This window comes from Nerophis ophidion, linkage group LG28, assembly GCF_033978795.1.
Source record: "Nerophis ophidion isolate RoL-2023_Sa linkage group LG28, RoL_Noph_v1.0, whole genome shotgun sequence".
Classification (NCBI taxonomy): domain Eukaryota; kingdom Metazoa; phylum Chordata; class Actinopteri; order Syngnathiformes; family Syngnathidae; genus Nerophis; species Nerophis ophidion.
The window spans coordinates 12,490,258-12,513,970 of NC_084638.1; the positions used below are offsets into that span (position 1 = coordinate 12,490,258).

The 23,713-nt window shown below is 38.9% G+C and overlaps 2 protein-coding genes across 4 annotated transcripts in view; one reads left to right on the forward strand and one right to left on the reverse strand.

Moving 5' to 3' along the window:
* Window positions 1-23,713, reverse strand: part of LOC133545576 (zinc finger protein 391-like) — a 212,369-nt gene that overhangs the window by 56,055 nt on the left and 132,601 nt on the right. The gene's annotated exons all lie outside the window — the stretch shown is intronic.
* The window catches only part of LOC133545578 (gastrula zinc finger protein XlCGF57.1-like), a 51,536-nt gene continuing 40,329 nt past the window's right edge, over window positions 12,507-23,713 (forward strand). Inside the window, exons 1-2 of one of the 2 annotated variants that reach the window (XM_061891300.1) lie at window positions 12,507-13,145; window positions 16,616-16,798. In XM_061891300.1, coding sequence (XP_061747284.1) covers window positions 13,022-13,145; window positions 16,616-16,798 — 307 coding nt within the window. In that variant the 5' untranslated portion in view covers window positions 12,507-13,021. The remainder of the gene's footprint in view (window positions 13,146-16,615; window positions 16,799-23,713) is intronic. The other variant, XM_061891302.1, reaches the window with a different exon arrangement.

The window sequence follows — 23,713 nt, forward strand, 5'->3', positions numbered from 1 at the left end:
TTGGATCTAAATGATGATTACAAACGTCTTCATCTTCTTCAATAACTACATCTAATTCAGATGGAACTACACCCATTATATTTCTCTAAAGAAAAAAAAGAAAAAATAATTCGAATGGAACAGATATAACAAACCAGTATGTATCAAATCATGTCTGCCATCTTCATGAGAGTGCGAGCCAGTATACGATAGTACTGTTTCAGCCTTCTTCTGTTTCTATCATGTTTGTCGAGCTGGCGGGCGCATCTACGCTTCCTCCTGCGTTTGTTGCCTGTGGAAAAAAAAAAAATTAATATATACCGGCTTTAACCACATGTGGCGCTGTCATCTCCACTCATGCAAGCATAGCCGGAAACAACCGCCCACCTCCGGAATCAGTCCCCGCCCATTCCCCTTAGGCGCGAAATTCATTTGAGCGAAAGACATTGGAATGAGAGGAGCTCTTTAAAGCTCCTGAGAATCTTAAAAAGCTTACAGAAAACGAGAAAAACTTACAGCGGGTGCCTGTTGGACATTCACCGTCGTTTTCGATGATTTCCCCACGGAGCAAGGATTCGATGTCTGGAGTCTTTGGCGCAATCAAGCCTTCTCCTCTGCCTGGAATGGCCGTTGACGGACCCTCCAGCGTTAAGGGAGACCAGTGAGCAAGAGATGTAAACGGAAAATCTGTAAGTAAATATATGTATATATGTATCGTATACCGCATGTTTTTTTTCTTGTAAAAATGAGAATTATTTGACTCACCAGACTGCGATTGGGTTAAAGGGATCGCGTTGGTCTCTTCCGGCGAATCCTCTATAAAACAAAATAATGAATACACACAATATTAAATAATTCGAAGGTTTAAACACACCTCGATAATCATCTTCCAACTTTGTAAGATCGATCAAACAAAGTTCTTCGTCTTTCACTTCGATGTCATCGGCTGTTAAAAAAAAAAAAGGTATTACATCGTCGTACACGTGCAATGCTTTTAACGTTTAAATGCTTAAACGGAGTTAAACCATTGTCTAATAATGTGGTAAAAACGGAGGTAATGAAATGAATACAGTAAAAAAAAAAAAAAATCGGTACTTACACAAAAGGATTGGAGACTCTGTTAGGAGATCCCTTGGTGGTGGGTGAATTTCAACTCGATGTTCGACTGTTTTTAGTTCGAATAAATACTTATTATAGTAACATTAAACAGACGTGTTACAAGGAATGAAAAAAAAAAAAAAGAAATTACCTTTCATTTTGCAAATCGCGGTTACACTGTGTTCTGCTCTAGTTCTCCATCTGTTTAAATATGTTTTCGTGAGGTATGGAAGTTGTTTCAGACAATCGTAAACATTTAAACGGTCAAATGGGTGGCCAGTTGCTATTCATACGAAATTCTCAAGCTCCCATAAAAACTGAACCCTCCTTTGTACCCCAAACTGACCTGTTGTTTCAGACGATCATAAACATTTAAACTGTCAGATGGGAAGTCAGTAAAAACTGAACCCTGCTTTGTACCCCAAACTGACCTGTTGATTCAAACGACCGTAAAGACCAGTTGCTACGTGACACTGTGTTCTGCGATAGTTTTTTCCATCTGTTTAAATATGTTTTCGTGAGGTATGGAAGTTGTTTCAGACGATCGTAAACATTTAAACGGTCAAATGGGTGGCCAGTTGCTATTCATACGAAATTCTCAAGCTCCCATAAAAACTGAATCCTCCTTTGTACCCCTCCTGTGTGTGTGTGTGTGTGTGTGTGTGTGTGTGTGTGTGTGTGTGTGTGCGTGTGTGCGTGTGTGCGTGTGTGCGTGTGTGCGTGCGTGCGTGTGTGCGTGCGTGCGTGCGTGCGTGCGTGCGTGCGTGCGTGCGTGCGTGCGTGCGTGCGTGCGTGCGTGTGTGTGTGTGTGTGTGTGTGTGTGCGTGTGTGTGCGTGTGTGTGCGTGTCCACCAAAAACTTCCCAATCCACGATAGATAACGATGAAAATATCGAGAAAGGGCTTCCGTCTCTTCTTTCTTTTAGCTGAAATAAGCAGATATCCCCCATTTCGTATCTGAATACAAATCCAAAAGATCCCTCCATCCCGTACGCTTCCAAATCCCATTTCTCACGCAAAGATTCGGTCGGCGGCATCTGAATACGATTTAGAAACACTCGACTTTTTTGCGGAGCGTCAATGTAAGTTTTATTATTTTTATAAATCGAAACAGGCGTTTCACTAATCATGACCGAATCGAACAAAGTCTTTACGCTAACGTATAAAGCTCCAAATAATGACTAAGCCTTACACCGCCCTTTTGTACCCCTCCTCTGCGTGTGTGTGTGTGTGTGTGTGTGTGTGTGTGTGTGTGTGTGTGTGTGTGAAGTGCGTGCGTGTCCACATCTCCACACGTAACATTCCCAACCATCAATACATCGAAATCTGGAAGTTGTTTCAAACGATCGTAAACATTTAAACTATCAAATATATGGTCACATGCTGCTCAGATGACATTGCTTTCTTAAAAAAACTGATCCCTCCTCTGTTCCCTGTCAGGTCTTAACTCCACCCTCTTCCTGGTTTAACCACTCCCACCGCAGGTCTTAACTCTGCCCTCTTTCTGTTTAAAACTCCACCCTCTTCCTGGTTTAACCACTCCCACCGCAGGTCTTAACTCCACCCTCTTCCGGGTAAGCCACACCCACTTGACCTTGACATTTGAACCTGACCTTTGACTTTGACCTTTGACTTTAACCTTTAACCTTGACCCCTCATAAATCATTAACCTTTGAACTTGACCCCTCATAAATCATTGACCTTTGACCTTGAGGGTCATAAATCATTGTTTTATGGGGGGTCATAAATCACTTTTGACTAAAGGTAGGGACTTAAATTCTCTCACCTGCCCACTCCAGCAACTCCATCATCAAATTTGCGGATGACACCCCTGTAGTGGGGCTCATCTCGGAGGGAGACGAGGCTGTATATCGGGACGAGGTAGAGAAGCTGTCAGATTGGTGCACAGTCAACAACCTGGCCAAGGAGCTGGTCATAGACTTCAGGAAGAATAAAACGGACATCCTGCCCCTGATCATCAGCGGTGACAGCGTGGAGAGGGTCTCCGACTTCCGCTACCTGGGAGTCCACCTAGCCGACGACCTATCCTGGAGCACCAACACCACGGCTACCATCAAGAAGGCACACCAGAGACTGCACTTTCTGAGAATACTCAGGAACAACCACCTCTCTCAGGAACTGCTGGTGTCCTTCTACCGGTGCTCCATTGAGAGCATCCTGCCCTACTGCATCTGCGTGTGGTTCAGCAGCTGCACGCCCGCAGAGAGAAAGGTGCTCCAGAGGGTCATAAAGACCGCCCAGAAGATCATCGGATGCCCCCTCCCCTCCTTGGCTGACCTGTACAGCTCCTGCTGTCTCAGGAAAGCACAGAGCATCCTGAAAGACCCATTCCACCCCGGGCACTGCCACCTAGAACTGCTACCCTCGGGCAGACGTTATAGGTTGCTAGAATCTGGCTCAAATAGACTAAAAAACAGCTTTTACCCAAGAGCCATAGTAGCATTAAACAGGCACTGAGTGAGCACAATGTGTCCATCATGTCCTCATGTGCCAGGTCTTTTTTTTTTTTTTTTTTTTTCGGACTATAATGTGCAATAATGTTATATGTGTATATATATATTCATATGTATGCATATATGCATGTGTGTGGATATATATACATATATAGGGATACATCTCTTATTTTCCATTTTTTTTACTATTTATATTACCAAATTGTATATGCACCTTAGGGGATCTGCTCCAATTCCGTTGTTCTTTGAACCTGTTCACTGCAATAATGACAATAAAACTATATTCTATTCCATTCTATTCTATTCTAAGAATCAGTGATTATTACATTTTAACAGAAGTGTAGATAGCACAGGTTAAAACAGAACATAAGCAGATATTACCAGTAAATGAACAAGTAGATTAAGAATCACTTTTCTACCACTTGTCCTTAAAAATGTTGACAAAATAATAGAATATAAATGACACAATATGTTACTGCATATGTCAGCAGACTAAATTAGGAGCCTTTGTTTGCTTACTTACTACTAAAAGACAAGTTGTCCAGTATGTTCACTATTTTATTTAAGGACAAACTTGCCATAAGAAACATATATTTAATGTACCCTAAGATTTTTTTATTTAAATAAAGCCAATAATGCAGTTTTTTGTGGTCACTTTTATTTAGAAAAATATCGAAATACATTTTGGTACAGGTCCCAGTACCAAAATATTGGTATCGGGACAACACTAGTAAGAACAGAAATTGTCGGTTGATTCTTAAACAAACTTTAGTAGTCATTTTTTCACTGGAGAGATTAGTCTCGAGGATGCAGCCAAGATAGGTAATCACATTTTTGTTTGTTATAATATTGTCACCCACTTTGACTGTGAAGTTATCTACTTTTCTGAGGTTAGGAATTGACCCAAACACATGTGTACTTGCAAGCACCAAGGCGAGTCTTAATTTGGCAGTTTGTCATTGAAAGCCTTGCTAGTCTAGGTCTTGAGGATTGTAGCTTTGCCTGTTTTGTGGCCGTCCGCCTCGGTTCTATGTGTTACGAACTGGTCAAGGGGGTGACCCCGGGATGCAGAGATGGGAGGCAAGTTTGAATAACAAAAAGGAATACATTTAACAAATCCAAAAAGTGTAACGAAAAGCAATGGGGTAGAAGTGCACACCATGAATACTAAATGGAGTAGGTTCCCCAGTGGTCGGCAGGGGAAAAGCCAGGGCGCACGAGGCACAGGGTAAAGTCTTTACTGCCTCAAGGAGGCTAGGAAACAAACACAACACTGTTAGGAAATACAGGATTAAGGAAAATCAACGTTCCAGGACTGACAAGGCGAAGCAGGCGCATGCACGTAGGAGGTGCAGGATAAATTAACCGACAAGACCAGCTGTGGGTGGTGAGCTTAAATACTCCTCGGTAGAAATAGGTTGCAGGTGTGCCTTAGTGTCCGCCCCTCGCTGGAGACTATTGAGTTGAGGGAACAAATTACAACAAAAGAGAAGGCAGGGAAATAAAAACATAACACTATGTTCTTTATAAGTACAGAAAATCATGGAATGATCACTTAAGCTGCACATTTGTGGTGTTCTTAAACTGGTCAGAAGTAGCAACAAGGTCTATGAAGGTTTAAAAGGACTCACTCACCCTGGTAGTTTGCTTAATGAGCTAAGTGAGGCAATGTTGGTGGCACAGCTGAGTGAAGGTTTTAAAAATGGGTGCATTCTTTCAGGACTTATCCGTGTTCCAGTTCCCAAGAAGATGTAAACCTGTATCAACATGTTTACACAAAATTCACACAGTCACCAAATACATTTTATACTGTAATCAAATCTAATTAAAGTAATAATAATAATAATAATTTCCCTTCCTGATTCTGACTTACATGCAACAATAAGTGAAAGTAAACATTTATGTTCAATAACCAAAGTAGTCAATACTTGATTTATTAAAAGAACATAAAGGTGACTGACTTTCCTTCAGCGTGTCGTAGATGGTCTCCAATTCCTAAAGAGGAATTGTTGATGGAGATACTCCATAAAACAACACGTAGTAAAACATGTTTTTGGCAAAAGTTCCTTTTGGCCCCGCCAACAAAACGACCACAAAAACGTATTTTGCATAATGACAAAAACATACCATGAATGTTTTTTTAAAGTGATTTTGGAACTAGATGTTTTTTACTTCCATGATATTGAAGTTATGGTAATGACAATATACATTTTTTCACACTTTACATCAGTGAAGTTAAGAATGCTTCATCAATGCTGCCTCGTACTTGTAAAAACGTTTCAAATTGCCTCTCGTCAAATTTCCAAGTCTTTTTTTTGTACTCACTGTACCACTTTTGAATTAATGTTAGGAAACAAGTAGGTCTTTCCCTTGTTTTTCATTAGTTGTTTTGCTACACACTTTTAACACAACACACTGAAGAATACAAATAATGTCATTGTGTTGACAGTGTCAGTTCAAAACTATTTCTATTCTCTATTAATTGTATTTACTTATTTACCCAAAAGATGTCCAGCAGCCCCCCTATAATAATGAGGAAGAGGATGATCCACAGTTTCCCCACATTAAAGAGGAAGAGGAGGAAGTGTGGATCACTCAGGAGGGAGATTGTCTTCTCGGCAGGAGGAGGCTGATCTCAGCAAGTTTCCACTGACTGTTGTCTCTGTGAAGACTGAAGAGCATGAAGACAAACCACCTGAGTCCTCACAGCTTCATCACAGTCCAAGTAAGCACAACATCCACATATCATTTTATTCTCAGGGCATTCAATCCATCACAACTGGACTCTTCACTTTGTCTTAGAAGACCTTTGTCCTCTCATCCAAGTAGGCTTCATCAGTTCATGCTCATAGACTTAAAGTTTTAAATCTAATCATTTGAATTTAGAGGGGAACTGCAGTTTTTAGGGGGAATTTTGTCTATCGTTAACAATCATTATAAAAGACATGACGATTGATGTATATATATTTTTAAATAACATTCTAACACATACATGTAAATGAAAGTCCACTTGCAATGAAACCAATGGGAGGTCCTCTGTAACCATCCAAAAAACGCCAAAGATACTCCATTTGCATTTCGTTGCTTGACTACCAACCAAGTATTAGTGATATTGTTATTATAAGTGCTAACGCAGACACACTATGTATAGCTTGTGTGTCCATGTTGACATCACCGGCTGGTGAGCTCCTTCCTTGCCTCGATGCTGGTGAAAGATTATTCCAGATCATGAATCGTGCTTCTCACCTGGATAGTAGAAGGATGACGACGTACTCTGACAAGCTGGTACCATTTGACAGCCAATTTAGACCTGACAATGGCGAACGACACAACAAGACGCTTAACTTCACCTTCCTTTTCCGTGCGACGATTGAGTCATTCTTCATCTAAACGGGAATTATAACTAGATTCTATCAATCTGTCATAGTGACAGAAGACCTTGTACTGTATGTGATGTTTTTATTATGTTTGTTGGCTCTCATGAAGTCTGCAGTGTTTAATATTCAGAGATCTTGTTCAAAATAAAAAGCGAACGTTGTGAGACGTTTTTGAAATTACTGCTCTAATGAGCAAATATACGTAAATATTACATATATTTTTAAATGAACCTGTTACTAATGACATATATACCTACTGCATGTATATAAACCTTAATGGAGGTGTTTGGATGCTTTTTAAGTTCTTTGTAGGCAGAATAGTGTGACTCTAGTAGCCTCTATTGTAAGCAGATTTTATTTCGTATTTATTTACAATTTAAAATGCATAAAAAAGAAAAATATGTGTTCTTGATAGGCAAAATCAATTTAAAAAATGCTGTTCCCTTTTAAGTGAAGTAAAGTATATTTATTTAGCACTTTTCTCTAGTGACTCAGAGCACTTTACATAGTGAAATCCATTATCTAAGTTACATTTAGCAGTGTGGCTGGCACTGGTAGCACATGGGTAAAGTAGGTTGTCCAAGGACACACGGGCAGTGTCTAGGATCAAACCTGGAACCGCTGAGTTGCTGGCACAGCCGCCCTACCAACTGAGCCACGCCAGCCTTACAATGTAAAATCTCAGAATCTTGTAAAAATCGTAAATACATCTTTGAAATGTCTCAATAATTCCATTAACAATATTTTTATTTCGGAACTTTTTAATGTATCGTGTTTCTATCTACACTTCTGTTAAAATGTAATAATCACTTATTCCTATGTTTTGTTAAAATGTAATAAACACTTGTTTTGTTGTTTGATACTCTAGTTTTGGGTGATACTACAAATGTAGGTATCAATCCAGTACCAAGTATCGGTCTTACCAATGTGGATACTGATATTTACATTTTTTAAGATCATTCAATGATTAAATATTTGTTGGCTGACATAATCAGACAAAAACACAGGATGGTGGTGTTAGAATATCGATTGAATATTTAAATATGGCTCTGATATAAATCATTTGGTTCATGCCCTTAAAGTCTACCTTATTTCCTGAGTTTGTAAACAATAACAAACTCAACAGAATATATATAATACAAAATGTTGATCAAACCCCTGTATCGACCTTATAATGATATTATACAGAGCTGAAACGATTCCTCGGCTTATAAGGCGCACTGTCAATTTTTGAGAAAATGAAATAATTCCAAGTGCACCTTTATAATCTGAAAAATACGTTCTATGAACAAAGTAAGACTCTTGTCAGTCATTCACAATCTTTGTTTCGGCTACTTGCAATTCTCCACCACACCTTTTCCTGTGTGCAGTAGTGTTGGCGACACTTGCTTTCATGTTGAGATGGAACTACTCATTTTAATAGAGTGCTCACTTTTTATGTACACAAAATTTTTATTCAAAGTCCTCGTATCAGCTGGTAATTGATACAGGCCCCCATTTAGCTGCCGGGGGATATACCCGTTATATGATTCTTTTATTTTGGGCCTTTTAGAAACAGCATCTCTTCGTCGATTTGTGTCAAGGAGGTGAAATTAGGTGTGAAAACCCTTTGACAAGTTGACTTCATGTCCATTAGGACTTTTCAAAGTGTAGTATACCATCATCCTTAAACAGAATATTGTACTTTGAAAGTAAACTGGATCATTTATTTTGCATTTATGCATGACTTCCTGTCCCTCACAAGCAGATTTTTGCTCAATTGAACCACGTTGTTTTGGCGACCACTAAATATAGAAGCCAGGTGGGGAAACTGACACATTGACTTGAAAACAAAAAACCGAACGAGTCTGTTGCTGTGACGCCACTATTGCACATCCTGTGGAAATCCCGGTTACACTTAAGATAAAAGAAAAAAAACATAATTTGAGGTGAAGGCCCAAAGCAAAAGAAATACACTTTCAACTCACAGCACTCGCAGTGAGCAAAATCGACCACAAGATGACGCCATGGCAGAGACAAGAATACAGATGTACACTGTAAACAACATAATATTTTCTCCTTAACTGACATTAAAACCACAGGGGGCGCTGGAGCCTATCCCAACTGCACTCAAGTCGAAGGGAATTTAGCGCAAAATAGATTTTAAGCCATATTGCCCACCCCTCATAAAAAGTGGTTTTATTTTCCTGTGAATAATGTTGTAAAGAGCAGTGTGTTTGTTTTCAGGCCAATTCATATAATAACTTGTTTTTTTAACTTCATGTGAACTTACTGACTGAATCTGGAAATTTCTCAAGCATGTTTGTCATTTTGTGTCCTGCAGACGTCTGTGAGGAACAACTTCTGCCTGAAAAACATGAGTGTAGCCTCAGGATGGTAAAGGAGGATCCATCAAACAGGAAGACCAGGTGCCACGGACCCTCTGGTGTCTCCTTTTCCTCTTTGACACAGACCCTTCCCTGTAAAAAGTAAGAGGAAGACTCATTGACGCCCCACATTAAAGAGGAAGAGGAGAAACACCGCATCAGTCAGCCTAAATTGTTGGAGGAGTTCCCAGTGACTGGTGTCCCTGTGAAGAGTGAAGATGATGAGGTCAAAGGTGAAAGTGAGGAGAGGGGAGGGGGGGAGCCTCCAAGCAGCAGCTCAACACAACACATGACAACAGAAGCTGATGGAGACCACTGTGGAGGATCACAAGCAGACAAGCTCTTAGCTCCACTATCAGATAGTGAGGACACAACGTCACACTCTCCTGACACTGATGATGAAGACTCTAAAGATGATAAGACATGTCACACTGACAACACTCACTTCACATGTTCTCACTGTGACAAAACCTTTAAATTACCTTGTTATCTGAAAAGACACATGAGAAAACACACTGAAGAAAAACCTTTTTCTTGCTCAGTATGTGGTAAAGGTTCTGTACTTAGTCATAATTTGAAATTACACATGAGAACACACACTGCAGAAAAGCTTCTATCTTTTCAATATGTGGTAAAGGTTTTACACAGTCAGAGTTTGAAAAAACACACAATGTCACACACTGGAGAAAGATATTTTATATGTTTAATCTGTAGTAAAAGGTTTGTACAAAGTAACAATTTTAAAGTACACATGAGAACACACAGTGATGAAAAACCTTTTTCCTGTTCAACCTGTGGTAAAGCTTTTAAAGAAAGTCAAATTTAAAAAAAACACAAGAGAACACACACTGGTGAAAAATCCCATTCCTGTTCAATCTGCAACAGAAGCTTTTGTGAACGATCCAACCTTGTTAGACACATGAGAACACACCCAGGGGAGAAAGTGTTGAGTTGCAGTGTGTGTGGTGAAAGATTCTCTTCCAAGTACCAGTGTAAGAAACACAAGTGTGCTGGTGAGAACAGCAGCAGCAAATGAAACTGCAGGATTTGAAATAAACTGTCAAGACTTTAATTTTGACTTTCAAACCACATCAGCACATACAACATGTGTGACATTGTTGTTTGTATAACAATCTTGTTAACATGCTTTTTTATTTATACACTGTTTTTTTCAAACCATTACATGCATTAATATGCAACATTGTGTACTTTTATTAAAAATGGAACAGAACAATCTGAAAAGGTGAGAGTAAACAGTACAAGTCATATTTTACATACAGTAAACATTTTATGTGTATATACAGTATATATTCATCAGACAATTTTAGACTTATTCTATTCTATTTTTATAGGTGTTTGAAATATTGAATACTTGTAATTGATCCCATAGATTAGCACCGTTACACACATATGTACTGGTTCACATCTGAAACATTTGGACCACTTAATGAAGCATATTATTATTTACTTTATATATCATTTGAACAGTTGTCTTTTATATAATTTTAAATTGTGTGACTTTATGAATCATTTGTTGGGTCTCTATAATCCATTTGATAAATTATCTTTAGTACTCTCTTTTCTAATATGATGATTATGTTTTGATTGTTTTATATGTATGTCCTGAGACCTTCATGCAATATAAAAGTGAGAGAAAATGGCTGAATTGTTTGTGGAAGGATGGTTTTGGTTTTTACAAACTTACATTTGTGGATGAAACAAAAATTAACATTATTGTGTTTTAAAAAATGCTTACATTTCTTTTCTTTTTTAACATCCCCAAAACATCAATTTCAGAAAACAAGTTTAGAGTGTCAGGCAAAAGCCAATATTGTACATCATCCCACAGATTTTTACTTTGCATACGTTCATAAATTAAACTGTTTATTTTGTTTCCCTATCACAGAACAAACAAGTGTTGTCTTAAATTGCAAAACAACACCATACAATTATTTTAGGGGTTAATTATGTTGTTTTGTTTTGTTTTTTTAATGAACTATTTTGCCTTTGGGAGAAAGGAAACTTTCAAGTTTTGTTTTTTGTTTGTTTGTTTTGTTCCAGAGAAAATACAGCAAATAAGAAATAGTAAATAATTGTCTAATTTCAGAGTTTCAAATCTGTAATATTGTATCAATCCACCAAAAGCCCAGAAAGTTTAGAAAAGAGTTCTGAAAAACATATACTGCATATTTTGAACGAAGACCTTTAATTTTTTATAAATATTTTCGTGTAATTGCAGGTCGTACTTGATGAAATCTTAAAATATTATAGTTCTTTTATCACTCAATAAGTGCATCAGAGACCAAATGCCTTTTTCAAACCATTAGGGTTGCCAACACCCAGACTTTGAAATAAGGGACATCTCGCGGGCAGTTGGAACATTTTTGGTGTCGCTTATAAAATATGGGTTTCCCCTATTTCAGTCCGGGCCTGAAAAAATGCTTAGAAAATGCTTTAAAAATGTCAAAATGCTTAGAAAAAATAACTTTACACCTCCACTAGACAATTGTTGCACTTAATAATCACAAGAAAATTCTGTTCTTCAACCAAACATGTATTTTTTCAAAATGTGCAAAACATAGGGGGGAAAAAATAAAAAAAAGAATTGGGTTGGGTGCTGGATCAAAAAAGGAACACTTACAAGAATAAGAAAGAAAGAAAGGTCCGCACACACCGCCACAGCAGTGTGAAAAACAGCGCCTGCTCGAAACGTCATACTTAATTAAAATAAATCCTGATTAATGTAAAATGTGCAAAACACAAAATGTGCTGTTTCTTCAAAAACATTTGCCATTAAACAGCTGGCACACAAGGACCAAACAGAAAGGTTGATAATATGGATGTTAACAATGTCCATGTGAATGTCCATATAAGACGAAAGTCAATGCCCGTAAATGTGCTTCATGGAGTGTGAGGGCCAGGGGACGTCCTGGTGACACTTCTGATTGATAATAAAGAAAAAAAGAACAATAGGAAAAACGTATTAGGAGTATGTTAGAAGCACAGTCTGTGGTGAAAAAAAAAAAAAATATATATATATATATACATATATATATATATATATATATATATATATATATATATATATATATATATATATATATATATATATATATATATGTATATATATATATACGTATATATGTGTGTGTGTGTCAATTATAATAAAAATCCAATACAAAGTTTAGTCACTCACCTATTTCTTTCTCCAGGGAAACTTTCTGCTGCTCTTCCTGCGGCCACAAAGAGCGGTCCTAGTGCCCTCCACGTATCCTAACCGCCGTTGAACAAACAAAAAAAGACGAACGACTAAGCCAACTTGGAAGTGGTCCAGAATGTAGAATGTAGTATGGACCATAGGACAGGACGAAGAAGTCCCGTTAAGAAGCTGTGGAGGCCTAAGATGCTCTACTAGTCTGCTGGAAATCCAAAGAAGACGAAGGAGTAAAAAGCAAAATGGCGTTTGACAGAGAAGGCCTAAACGTGGCCACTGGCCATTATTGTTTCTCTATTTGTATTTAGTGCATACATGTACGCATATATGTCGTGTAGTAGATGAAACATTGTTAGTCATTGTTAGTATCCGGATACATTAGTCTGAGCGCACTTTATCGCGTCTTGTGCTAGTTAGCTTAGCTTGTTAGCTGCTAACACAGAGGCGCAGACGTTATCAACACATCGCTAAGTAGAGATCAAATGTGAGTGTAAAGTGTTGTGATTGTGTGAAAATGTGCGAAAGAACGATTGCAAAGTATGAGGAGGAACTTTGTCCAACAAAAGAGGAGAAGGAGCGACAACATCAACTACCGGACGCTGTTTTCAAGAAACATCAAATTGTGTTACACAGAACAGGTTTGTTTACTTCTTATTCTCAAATCTTTACTAACTTTATATTTCATTATTAACACCTTTCTTCAATAAGAAGATGATTTGTCCTGTGGGAATGATGCAATGCTTTGATTTAGATTCTTCATGAAAACGAAACAGTTTGAGGTTGATGTTCCTCTCAGTTTGTAACAATGTGTGATTGATTGATTGAAGGAGTTATGAGAAGTTTGCATAGGAAAGGGTACACTTTTATCACGGTACACATTCACTGCTGCAAGAAAGTCTGAAATGGTTTTTAGATTAAATATTTGTGTAGCTCACACATAACACAGTACTATGTAGAAAGTAGCATTTAAAGCACACAAATACTGCTAGAAAATACAATTAAAAAAAAAAGTAAAAGTTTTTTTTCTATTCCAAGTTACAAGCTAAAATGTATTTCTAAAGCAGCTTTGAAGAAAGTAAGGGATTTACATTCCTTTATGGCTATTGATAGGAAGATCCACATTTTGGTGGTCTAGCAGGCAAACTAATTAGAACCTTTTTTGTAGTGTGATCAGGGTTGATTGTGATTTGTACAACTACCTCTGGTATTATAATGGTGAATATTTTTGGAAGTATCGAGACAGGTATATTGGTATTTTAGTGGTATGGTGTGTCTTGTACACCAGACCAACTGCAAGAAGATGTACTCTGTCGGCCACCAAGAGCCTCCCCAAGTTATGGAAATGGTTGGCGGAAAGGTGAGCCCGAAATGGACGGTTGAGTAGAAGCCCGATCATTTTGTTTTGCGCTGTCTGGAGTTTGTTTTTCAGGGCTTTTAAGGTGTCACGTCACCAAACATGAACTCTGTTGTCAAAGTGGGGTTAAATGAGTGCTTGTGTTACGTTACCAAACATGAACTCTGTCGTCAAAGTGGGGTTAAATGAGTGCTTGTGTTAGAGTCTTAAGTGTATTTCTACCCACCAGCGGCGTGATCCTACTATGTAAGAACTGGGGTTGTACGGTATACTGGTATTAGTATAGTACCGCGATACTAATGAATATTATTCGTTACTATACCGCCTCTAAAAAGTACTAGCTCTATGATTTCATCAACATATTTTGGCGTCACATCATCTTTCATTTTAAAAAAAAAGTATATTATGTTTATAAACTCAGAAAATATGTCCCTGGACACAACATAAAACATATACACCACAGTGTATTTGTTTATTTTACTTTTTATTCATAGCTGTATGTAGAAGTGTCTGGTTGTATCTGCTGCCTTAATGTCCTCTGTGTTCTTTGATGTTTGATGTTTCCCTCTTACACACATGTAAGAGGGATGTGTACTATGGCTATGAGTTGTTGTTTTTTTTCCCTTGGCCTCAGTCTGCACCCCCACTCCAGGGCCCAGGCTAAGACCGATTTTTTAAATTGTATTTTAATCTACTATTCTTTTCTCCCCCCTCACTTGTTTACCTGTATGTCATCTTTTTTGTAAGGGGCGCTGGAAGCCGGCAGACCCGTCAGCAATCCTGTTCTGTCTCCCTGTAATATTTGTCTGATCTTGAATGGGATTGTGCTGAAAATTGTAATTTTCCTGAAGGAACTCTCCTGACGGAATAAATAAAGTACTATCTAATCTAATCTAATCTAATGACTTTGAATATGACTAATGTATGATCCTGTAACTACTTGGTATCGGATTGATGCCTAAATGTGTGGTATCATCCAAAACTAATGTAAAGTATCAAAGAACAGAAGAATAAGTGATTATCAATTTTTTTCAGAAGTGTAGATAGGACATATTGAAACAGAAAATAAGCAGATATTTACAGTAAATAAACAAGTAGATTAATAATCAATTTTTTACCCCTTGTCCTTAATACTTTTGACAAAACAATAGAATATAAATGACACAATATGTTACTGCATATATCAGCAAACTTTATTAGGAGCCTTTGTTTGCTTACTTACTACTAAAAGACAAGTTGTCCAGTATGTTCACTACTTTATTTAAGGACAAACTTGCAATAAGAAACATATGTTTAATGTACCCTAAGATTTTTTTGTTTGAATAAAGCCAAATGTGCAGTTTTTTGTAGTTACTTTTATTTAGAAAAGTATCGAAATACATTTTGGTACGGGTCCCGGTACCAAAATATTGGTATCGGGACAACACTAGTAAGAACAGAATTCGTCAGTTGATTATTTGACTACCTTACTAGTCATTTTTTCACTGGAGAGATTAGTCTCTATGATGCAGCCAAGATAGGTAATCTAATTTTTGTTTGTTATAATATTGTCAACCACTTTGACTGTGAAGTTATGTACTTTTCTGAGTTTAGGAATTGACCCAAAAACCTGTGTACTTGCAAGTACAGAGCGAGTCTTAATTTACCAGTTTGTCATTGAAAGCCTTGCTAGTCTAGGCCTTGCTTGTTTTGTGGCCATCAGCCTTGGTTCTATGTTTTTTAAGGGTACAGTAAATGATGGAATGATCACTTAAGCCGCATACAGTAGTTCCACTTGTGGTGATCTTAGACTGGTAAAAAGTAATAACGGGTTCTATGAAGGTTTAAAAGGACTCACTCACCCTTAATGAGCTAAGTGAGGCAATGTTGGTGGCACAGCTTTGTGAAGGTTTTAAAAATGGGTGCATTCTTTCGGGACATATCTGTGTTCCAGTCCCCAAGAAGATGTAAACCTGTATCAACATGTTAACACAAAACTCACACACTCACCAAATACATGTTATGCTGTAATCAAATCTAATTTAAGATGTTATTTTACTTCCTGATTCTGACTTACATGCATCAATAAGTGAAAGTAAAAATGTATTTTCAATAACCAAAGTAGTCAACACTTGATTTATTATACAAAGCATACAGGTGACTAACTTTCCTTCAACGTGTCGTAGATGGTCTCCAATTCCTAAAAAAAGAATTGTTGATGGAGATATTCCATAAAACAGCACATACTAAAACATGTTTTGGTAAAAGTTTAAATTTGGCCGAGCCAATAAAATGACCACAAGAAAGTATTTTGCATGATGACAAAAACATACCGTGAATGTTTTTTTAAGTGATTTTGGAACTATTTTTTTAAAATTTCCACGATATTGAACTTATAGTAATGACTCTGTCATTGAAAGATTATGGTTAAGTTTAGAGATAAAGTTTAGGTGTCATAGACCATATACACAATAAAATATTTACACACTTTACATCAGTGAGTGTAAAGTTAAGAATGCCTCAATCAATGCTGCCTCGTACTTATAAACTTTTCAAATTGCCCCCCATCAAATTTCCAAGTCTGTTTTTGTACTCACTGTACCACTTTTGAATAAATGTTAGGACAAAAGGAGGTATTTCCCATTTTTATTGGTTGTTTTGCTTCACAGTTTGACACAACACACAAAAGAACACAAATAATGTCATTTTGTTGACAATGTCAGTCCAAAACTATTTCTGTTCTCTCTTCATCTTATTTACTTATTTACCCAACAGACGTCCAGCAGCCACTCCACATTAAAGAGGAAGAGGAGGAAGTGTGGATCACTCAGGAGGAAGAGTGTCTTCTAGGGCAGGAGGAGGCTGATCTCAGCAAGTTTCCACTGACTGTTGTCTCTGTGAAGACTGAAGAGCATGAAGACAAACTACCTGAGTCCTCACAGCTTCATCATAGTCCAAGTAAGCACAACATCCACATATCATTTTATTCTCACGGCATTCAATCAATCACAACTGGACTCTTCACTTTGTCTTAGAAGACCTTTGTCCTCTCATCCAAGTAGGCTTCATCACTTCATGCTCATAGACTTAAAGTCTTAAATCTAATCATTTGAATTTAGAGGGGAACTGCACTTTTTGGGGAATTTTTCTATCGTTCACAATCATCGTAAAAGATGTGACGATGTATATATTTTTTTTAAATGACATTTTAACTTGTAAATGTAAATACAAGTCCACTTGCAATAAGGCGAATGTTCTCTATAACCATTATAAAAGCTCCAATAATACTCCATTTGTATTTCGTGGCTTGAATACCAACCAAGTATTAGTGATATTGTTATTATAAGTGCTAACGCAGACAAACTATTTACAGTTTGTGTGTCTATGTTGACATCACTGGCTGGTGAGCTCCTTTCTCGCCTCGGTGCTGGTGAAAAATTATTCCAGATCATGAATCATGTCTGTAACCTACATAGTAGAAGGATGACGACATACTCTTGTCAATTTGGTACCCTTGGACAGCCAATTTAGACGCAGCAATAGCGAACAACACAAAAAGACGCTTGGCCTCACTCCCCTTTTCCGTGCGACGTTTATGAGTCATTCTTCATCTACATGGGAATATAACAATATTCTATCAGTCTGCGTCATAGTGACAGCAGACCTTGTACGGTAAGTGATGTTTTATTATATTGTATGGCTCTCAGGAAGTCTACAGTGTGTAATATTCAGTTATGTTGTACAAAAAAAAGCGAACATTGTGATGCGGTTTTTTTTTAAATTACTGCGCTTATTAGCAAAAATACGTAAATATTACGTATTTTAGAAAATGTATAATATATACCTACTGCATGTACATAAACCTTAATGGAGGTTTTTGGATGCTTTTTAAGTTCTTTGTAGGCAGAATAGTGCGACTCTAATAGCCTCTATTGTAAGCAAACTTTTGATTGCATTTATTTACTATTTAGAATGCATAAAAAAGAAAAAAAACGTGTGTTCTTGATAGGCAAAATCAATTAAAAAAAATGTGGTTCCTTTTTAAGTGAAGTGAAGTATATTTATTTAGTGCTTTTCTCTAGTGACTCAGAGCGCTTTACATAGTAAAACCCACGATCTAAGTTACATTTAAACCAGTGTGGGTGGCACTGTGAGCAGGTGGGTAAGTACCATGCACAAGGACACAAGGGCAGTGTCTAGGATCAAACCCGGAACCGCTGAGTTGCTGGCACAGCCGCCCTACCAACCGAGCCACGCCAGCTTTAGAATGTATTAAATTCTATCAAAATCTCGTAAAAATCGTAAATACACTCTAGAAATGTCTCAATAATTCCATGAACAATATTTGTATTTAGGAACTTTTTAATGTAACGTGTTTCTATCTACACTTCTGTTAAAATGTAATAATCACTTATTATTCTGTTTTGTTAAAATGCAATAAGCACTTGTTTTGTTCTTTGATACTTTAAATTTAAGAGCTTTAGCAGGGTTTCTGTGGATCATTAAAAAGCGTTGAAAGTCATTCAATGGACTTTGCCTAAATTAAGGCCTTAAATGGTATTAAAAAACATTAAGTACGATGTCCAGAGGCATAAAAATATTCATGCAATATATTGCTATGTCCAAGTGTTTCCTTCTTGGTTTCTGGATTTCAAACTGGACTAAGAGGTCTCACTCTGTGCATCGCTCTCAGCACCTGTGCATGTTAATTCCACATGACTTACATGAACAAAGCTAGCCTCTTGTCACTCATTCACAATCTTTGTTTCGGCTACTTACAATTCTCCTCCACGCGTTTTCCTGTGTGCAGTAGTGTTAGCGACACTTACTTTAGTGTTGGAGAGGGAAATAGTCATTTTAATACAATGCTGAAGTACAAGCCCCCATATAGTTGCCCAGAATTTGCCTGTTATATGATTCTTTAATTTTGGACCTTTTAAAATCAGCATGTTTTTGTCCATTTGTGTCAAGGCGGTGAAATTAAGTTTGAAACACTTTCGACAAGTTGACTTTATGTCCATTAGGACTTTTAAAGTGTAAAATACCATCTGCCTTAAACAGATTTTTTTACTTTGAAAGTAAACTAGATCATTTATTTTGTGTTTATGCATGACTTCCTGTCCCACACGAGCAGATTTTAGCTCAATTGAACCGCCTTGTTGTGTCGACCGCTAAATATAGAAGCCAGGTGGTGGAAACTGACACATTACCTTGAAAACAAAAAAACGGAACACGTCTGTCGCTGTGGCGCCACCGTTTCACATCCAGTGGAAATCCCGGTTACACTTACAAATGTTGCTTGGCGAGATCAATGACGAAACCTTACTTTGGGTTCAAGGCACAAAACTAAAGAAAATACCCTTTCAACCCACAGCACTTGCAGTGAGCAAATTCGACCACAAGATAGCGTCATAGCGGAGACAACAATACAGAATTCAGATTTACACTGTAAACGACCTAATCTTTTCTCCAAGTTTATACATCAGTAACTGACATTAAAATCACAGGGGGCCCTGGAGCCTATCCCAGCTGCACTCAGGCAGCAGGGAATTAATCGCAATATACAAACCCTGTTTCCATATGAGTTGGGAAAATGTGTTAGATGAAGAAATAAACGGAATACAGTGATTTGCAAATCATTTTCAACCCATAATCAGTTGAATATGCTACAAAGACAACATATTTGATGTTCAAACTGATAAACATTTTTTTTTCAAATAATCATTAACTTTAGAATTTGATGCCAGCGACACGTGAGAAATAAGTTGGGAAAGGTGGCAATGAATATTGATGAAGTTGAGGAATGCTCATCAAACACTTATTTGGAACATCCCACAGGTGTTCAGGCTAATTGGGAACAGGTGGGTGCCATGATTGGGTATAAAAACAGCTTCCCAGAAAATTCTCAGTCTTTCACAAGAAAGGATAGGGCGAGGTACACCCCTTTGTCCACAACTGCGTGAGCAAATAGTCAAACAGTTTAAGAATAACGTTTCATAAAGTGCAATTGCAAGACATTTAGGGATTTCAACATCTATGGTCCATGATATCATCAAAAGGTTCAGAGAATCTGGAAAAATCACTCCACGTAAGCGGCATGGCCGGAATACAACATTGAATAACCGTGACCTTCCTCAGACGGCACTGTATCAAAAACCGACATCATTCTCTAAAGGATATCACCACATGGGCTCAGGAACACTTCAGAAAACCACTGTCACTAAATACAGTTGGTCGCTTCATCTGTAAGTGCAAGTTAAAGCTCTACTATGCACAGCCAAAGCCATTTATCAACAACATTCAGAAGCTCTGCCGACTTCTCTGGGCCCGACATCACCCAAGATGGACTCATGCAAAGTGAAAATGTTTTCTGTGGTCTGACGAGTCCACATTTCAAATTGTTTTTAGAAATATTCAACATCGTGTGATCCGGACCAAAGGGAAAGTGAACCATCCAGACTGTTCTCAACGCAAAGTTCAAAATTCAGCATTTGTGATGGTATGGGGGTGCCTTAGTGCCCAAGGCATGGGTAACTTACACATCTGTGAAGGCACCATTAATGCTGAAAGGTACATACAGGTTTGGAACAACATATGCTGCCATCTAGCAAGGTAGCAAGGTAACAAATACAAAAGATGAGCAGTCGCATTTTTTTTCGCTCCCGCTCGGGAATACAATCAAGCACTAGGATAATACTACACTTTCTCTTTTTTCTACTGTGGATCACGGATTTATACTTGAAACCACCACAGATACAGTACCCTCTTGAAAATGAGAGTCGTGAACGCGAAATGGACAATCACTGCGAATTTTACCTTCTCGGTAATTCATCGACGAAGCACCTGGGCTTCGGAGGTAATGTGATCCACTCTCACCTCACAGCGGATCGGAACAGAAGAAACAAGCCCCTGACTGGAAGGATAGACCGAAAAGCTACAATTTTACTATTACTTCTACTCTCAGGAGACACTGAACTAAACCCTGGACCAATAACCACCCGATACTGTTGTCTCACCTGGCGTAGCCTAGCAATGTTGTTACTAACGACGCCGAGGAAGCTAGCGTAGCTGCTGGACCTCGTCGGAGCTATGCTAAAAACATTAGCTCTCCACCTACGCCAGCTCCTACTTGTTCATCACCACACGAGCTCACCTGCGATCCAGCGGTCGGCGGCACGACGGAGGACTTCACCCCGAACATCGGTGCGGTTGGCGGCCCAGAGATGGAGGAAGACTGCTCAGACACCGGTGAGGACAGCGGCTCAGCGGCGGACGGCGTAACGGCTTCTGACGACTCCCTGGCCACCATTAAAGTCGGCAGCGCGGAGGTCCTCCTAACCTCTCCCGAAACCTTGAGGGTCAATGCCGCGTCACCTGGACCCTCCACGGCCTACACAGGTTTCGGGGGTCTCTTCGTGGATCCATGGTCTTTGTTTTCAACCCCACCAAAACCCGCGAAAACCACATCTACCCCCACCACTCCTACCTGCCCCCCCCCCCCTCCCCCCTTCAACCACGCCGCTCCACCATCACCTGGACGACGAACAATGGGCCTCTCTCCCTCTCCTCCTCCCCCAAGTCTTGCCACAGAAACCTCAATAACAACCAACACTCCTCCATCTTCTGGACAGTACTTCTCTCCAACGGACTCTGATGTTCTCTTTGGTTCCGGTGGGCTACACATCATCCATCTTAATGTGAACAGCCTCTCTGGAAATAAACTCGACCAAATCAGAGAAATGTTCCACAACAATAAGGTGAAAATCCTGTGTTTCTCCAAAACTAAATTAGATGATAGTGTTTCTGATTCAGAGATAGAGATAGAAAACTTCTCGGTCATCAGAAAGGACAGGAATGAACATGGTGGTGGTGTTTGTATGTAAATTCACCAGGATATTAAATACACAACTCGCTCTGATCTCAACCACAATACGCTTGAATCTGTGTGGGCAGAAATCAAATTCACTAACGCTAAGCCGGTACTAATAGGGACTGTATACAGACCCCCTAATCAGAGTGATTTTTATGGTGCCCTCGAGGAGTGCTTGGCTGGTGTAGAAAACATGAAGATTATTATAACTGGAGATCTGAACACAGATATTCAACGCAGAGATGCGCCTGTCTTCAAATCTTACAGCAAATTCTGTGATCTGCATGCTCTTTCCCAGTTAATAACACTCCCCACATGGGTGTGTGTTTCCACCCAGTCAACCATAGATCTCATCCTCACATCGGACCGGCATAATATTAAAAATAGTGGGGTCATGATCTGTGGTCTTAGCGACCACTATATAACCTTCTGCACGCGCAAAATAAGTAAACCTAAAGCCAATGGCCACATAACAGCTCAATCCAGATCCCTTAAAAAATACAACAGTGATAATTTCAACCTCAAATTATATGAGTGGGACTGGTCCCCTGTGCTCACGAGCAACCTGGTTGAGGATGCTTGGGGTCGCTTCAAAACAGCGTTCCTAGCTATACTAAATAATATGGCTCCCATGAGAACAGTCAGGATCAAAGCCCGCTCCGAACCATGGATCAATCCAGACCTATTAGCTGCCATAAAAGACAGGGACAGAAAATATTTCGAATACCAAAAGTGTAAAACCGAAGTAAATAAACAACCCAATAATAATAACCTCAAATCACTCATTTCATCGCTCAAAAAGCAATGCAATAAATTAAGAAATAAGACAAACAACCTGACTAAGTCCTTAAAAAAAATTATATCAATGACAAAATAGAGGAAAACACAAATAAGCCACGTGAGCTCTGGAAAATTCTCAACAACCAGCTTCCTGGATGTAGCCAGAAACTTAAAACCAGACTCACCAACATCAACATCAAGGAGGGTGACGCCCTCATTACAGACAAAATAGAGGTAGCAAGCAGACTTAACACCTTTTTCACCAGCATAGCCACAACTCTCGTAAACAAGCTATCCCAACATTCTGGTCGCTTTTGTGTAGAACACATTAAAGCCTTCTACAGAAAGCTAGGAGTAGTCAACAACAATTTCAAATTAGAAATGGTCACAGCTAACGAGGTGCTTAATTAATTGAGCGCGCTCGCCCCAAACAAGGCCACCGGCCTTGACAATATCCCCTCCAGATTCCTCATGGACTCTGCCACCACCATTGCCCCAATAATCACTCATATAATAAACCTCTCAATCAAACATGGCCAAGTACCCAAGGATTTCAAGATAGCAAGAGTAACCCCCCTTTATAAAAAAGGAAGCAATATAGAACCTGGTAACTACCGACCTGTTTCTATTCTCAGTTCTATTTCGAAAGTAATGGAGAAAATAGTTTATGAACAGGTTGATAGATACCTTGCTACTAATAAACTAATGTACAAATTCCAATCTGGCTTCAAAACGAACCACTCCACTGACACATGCCTTCTCTATCTAACCGACCACATCAAACATGGGGTGGACTCGGGCAAATACTGCGGCATGGTCATGCTGGACATTCAGAAGGCCTTTGACACCGTTAACCACGCTATACTGTTGGATAAGCTCCGAGCAATCGGATTCGACGAAACATCATCGAGCTGGATGCAATCTTACTTGGAGGGGAGGAAACAGGTGGTAGAGGTGAACGGCACCATATCCCCTCCCCTCTCAGTAAGATGTGGAGTCCCCCAAGGCAGTGTACTAGGACCTTTACTGTTCCTAATATACGTAAATGACATGCCATCAGCATGCCACTGTGAATTGTTCCTGTATGCGGATGACTCGGCCCTGCTGGTATCCGGCAAGGACAAGTCACAGGTGGAACAAATCCTCAGTGCTGAACTCCTCAATATTTGCACCTGGCTCGCTGACAACAAGCTATCCATACACTTAGGTAAAACGCAATCCAT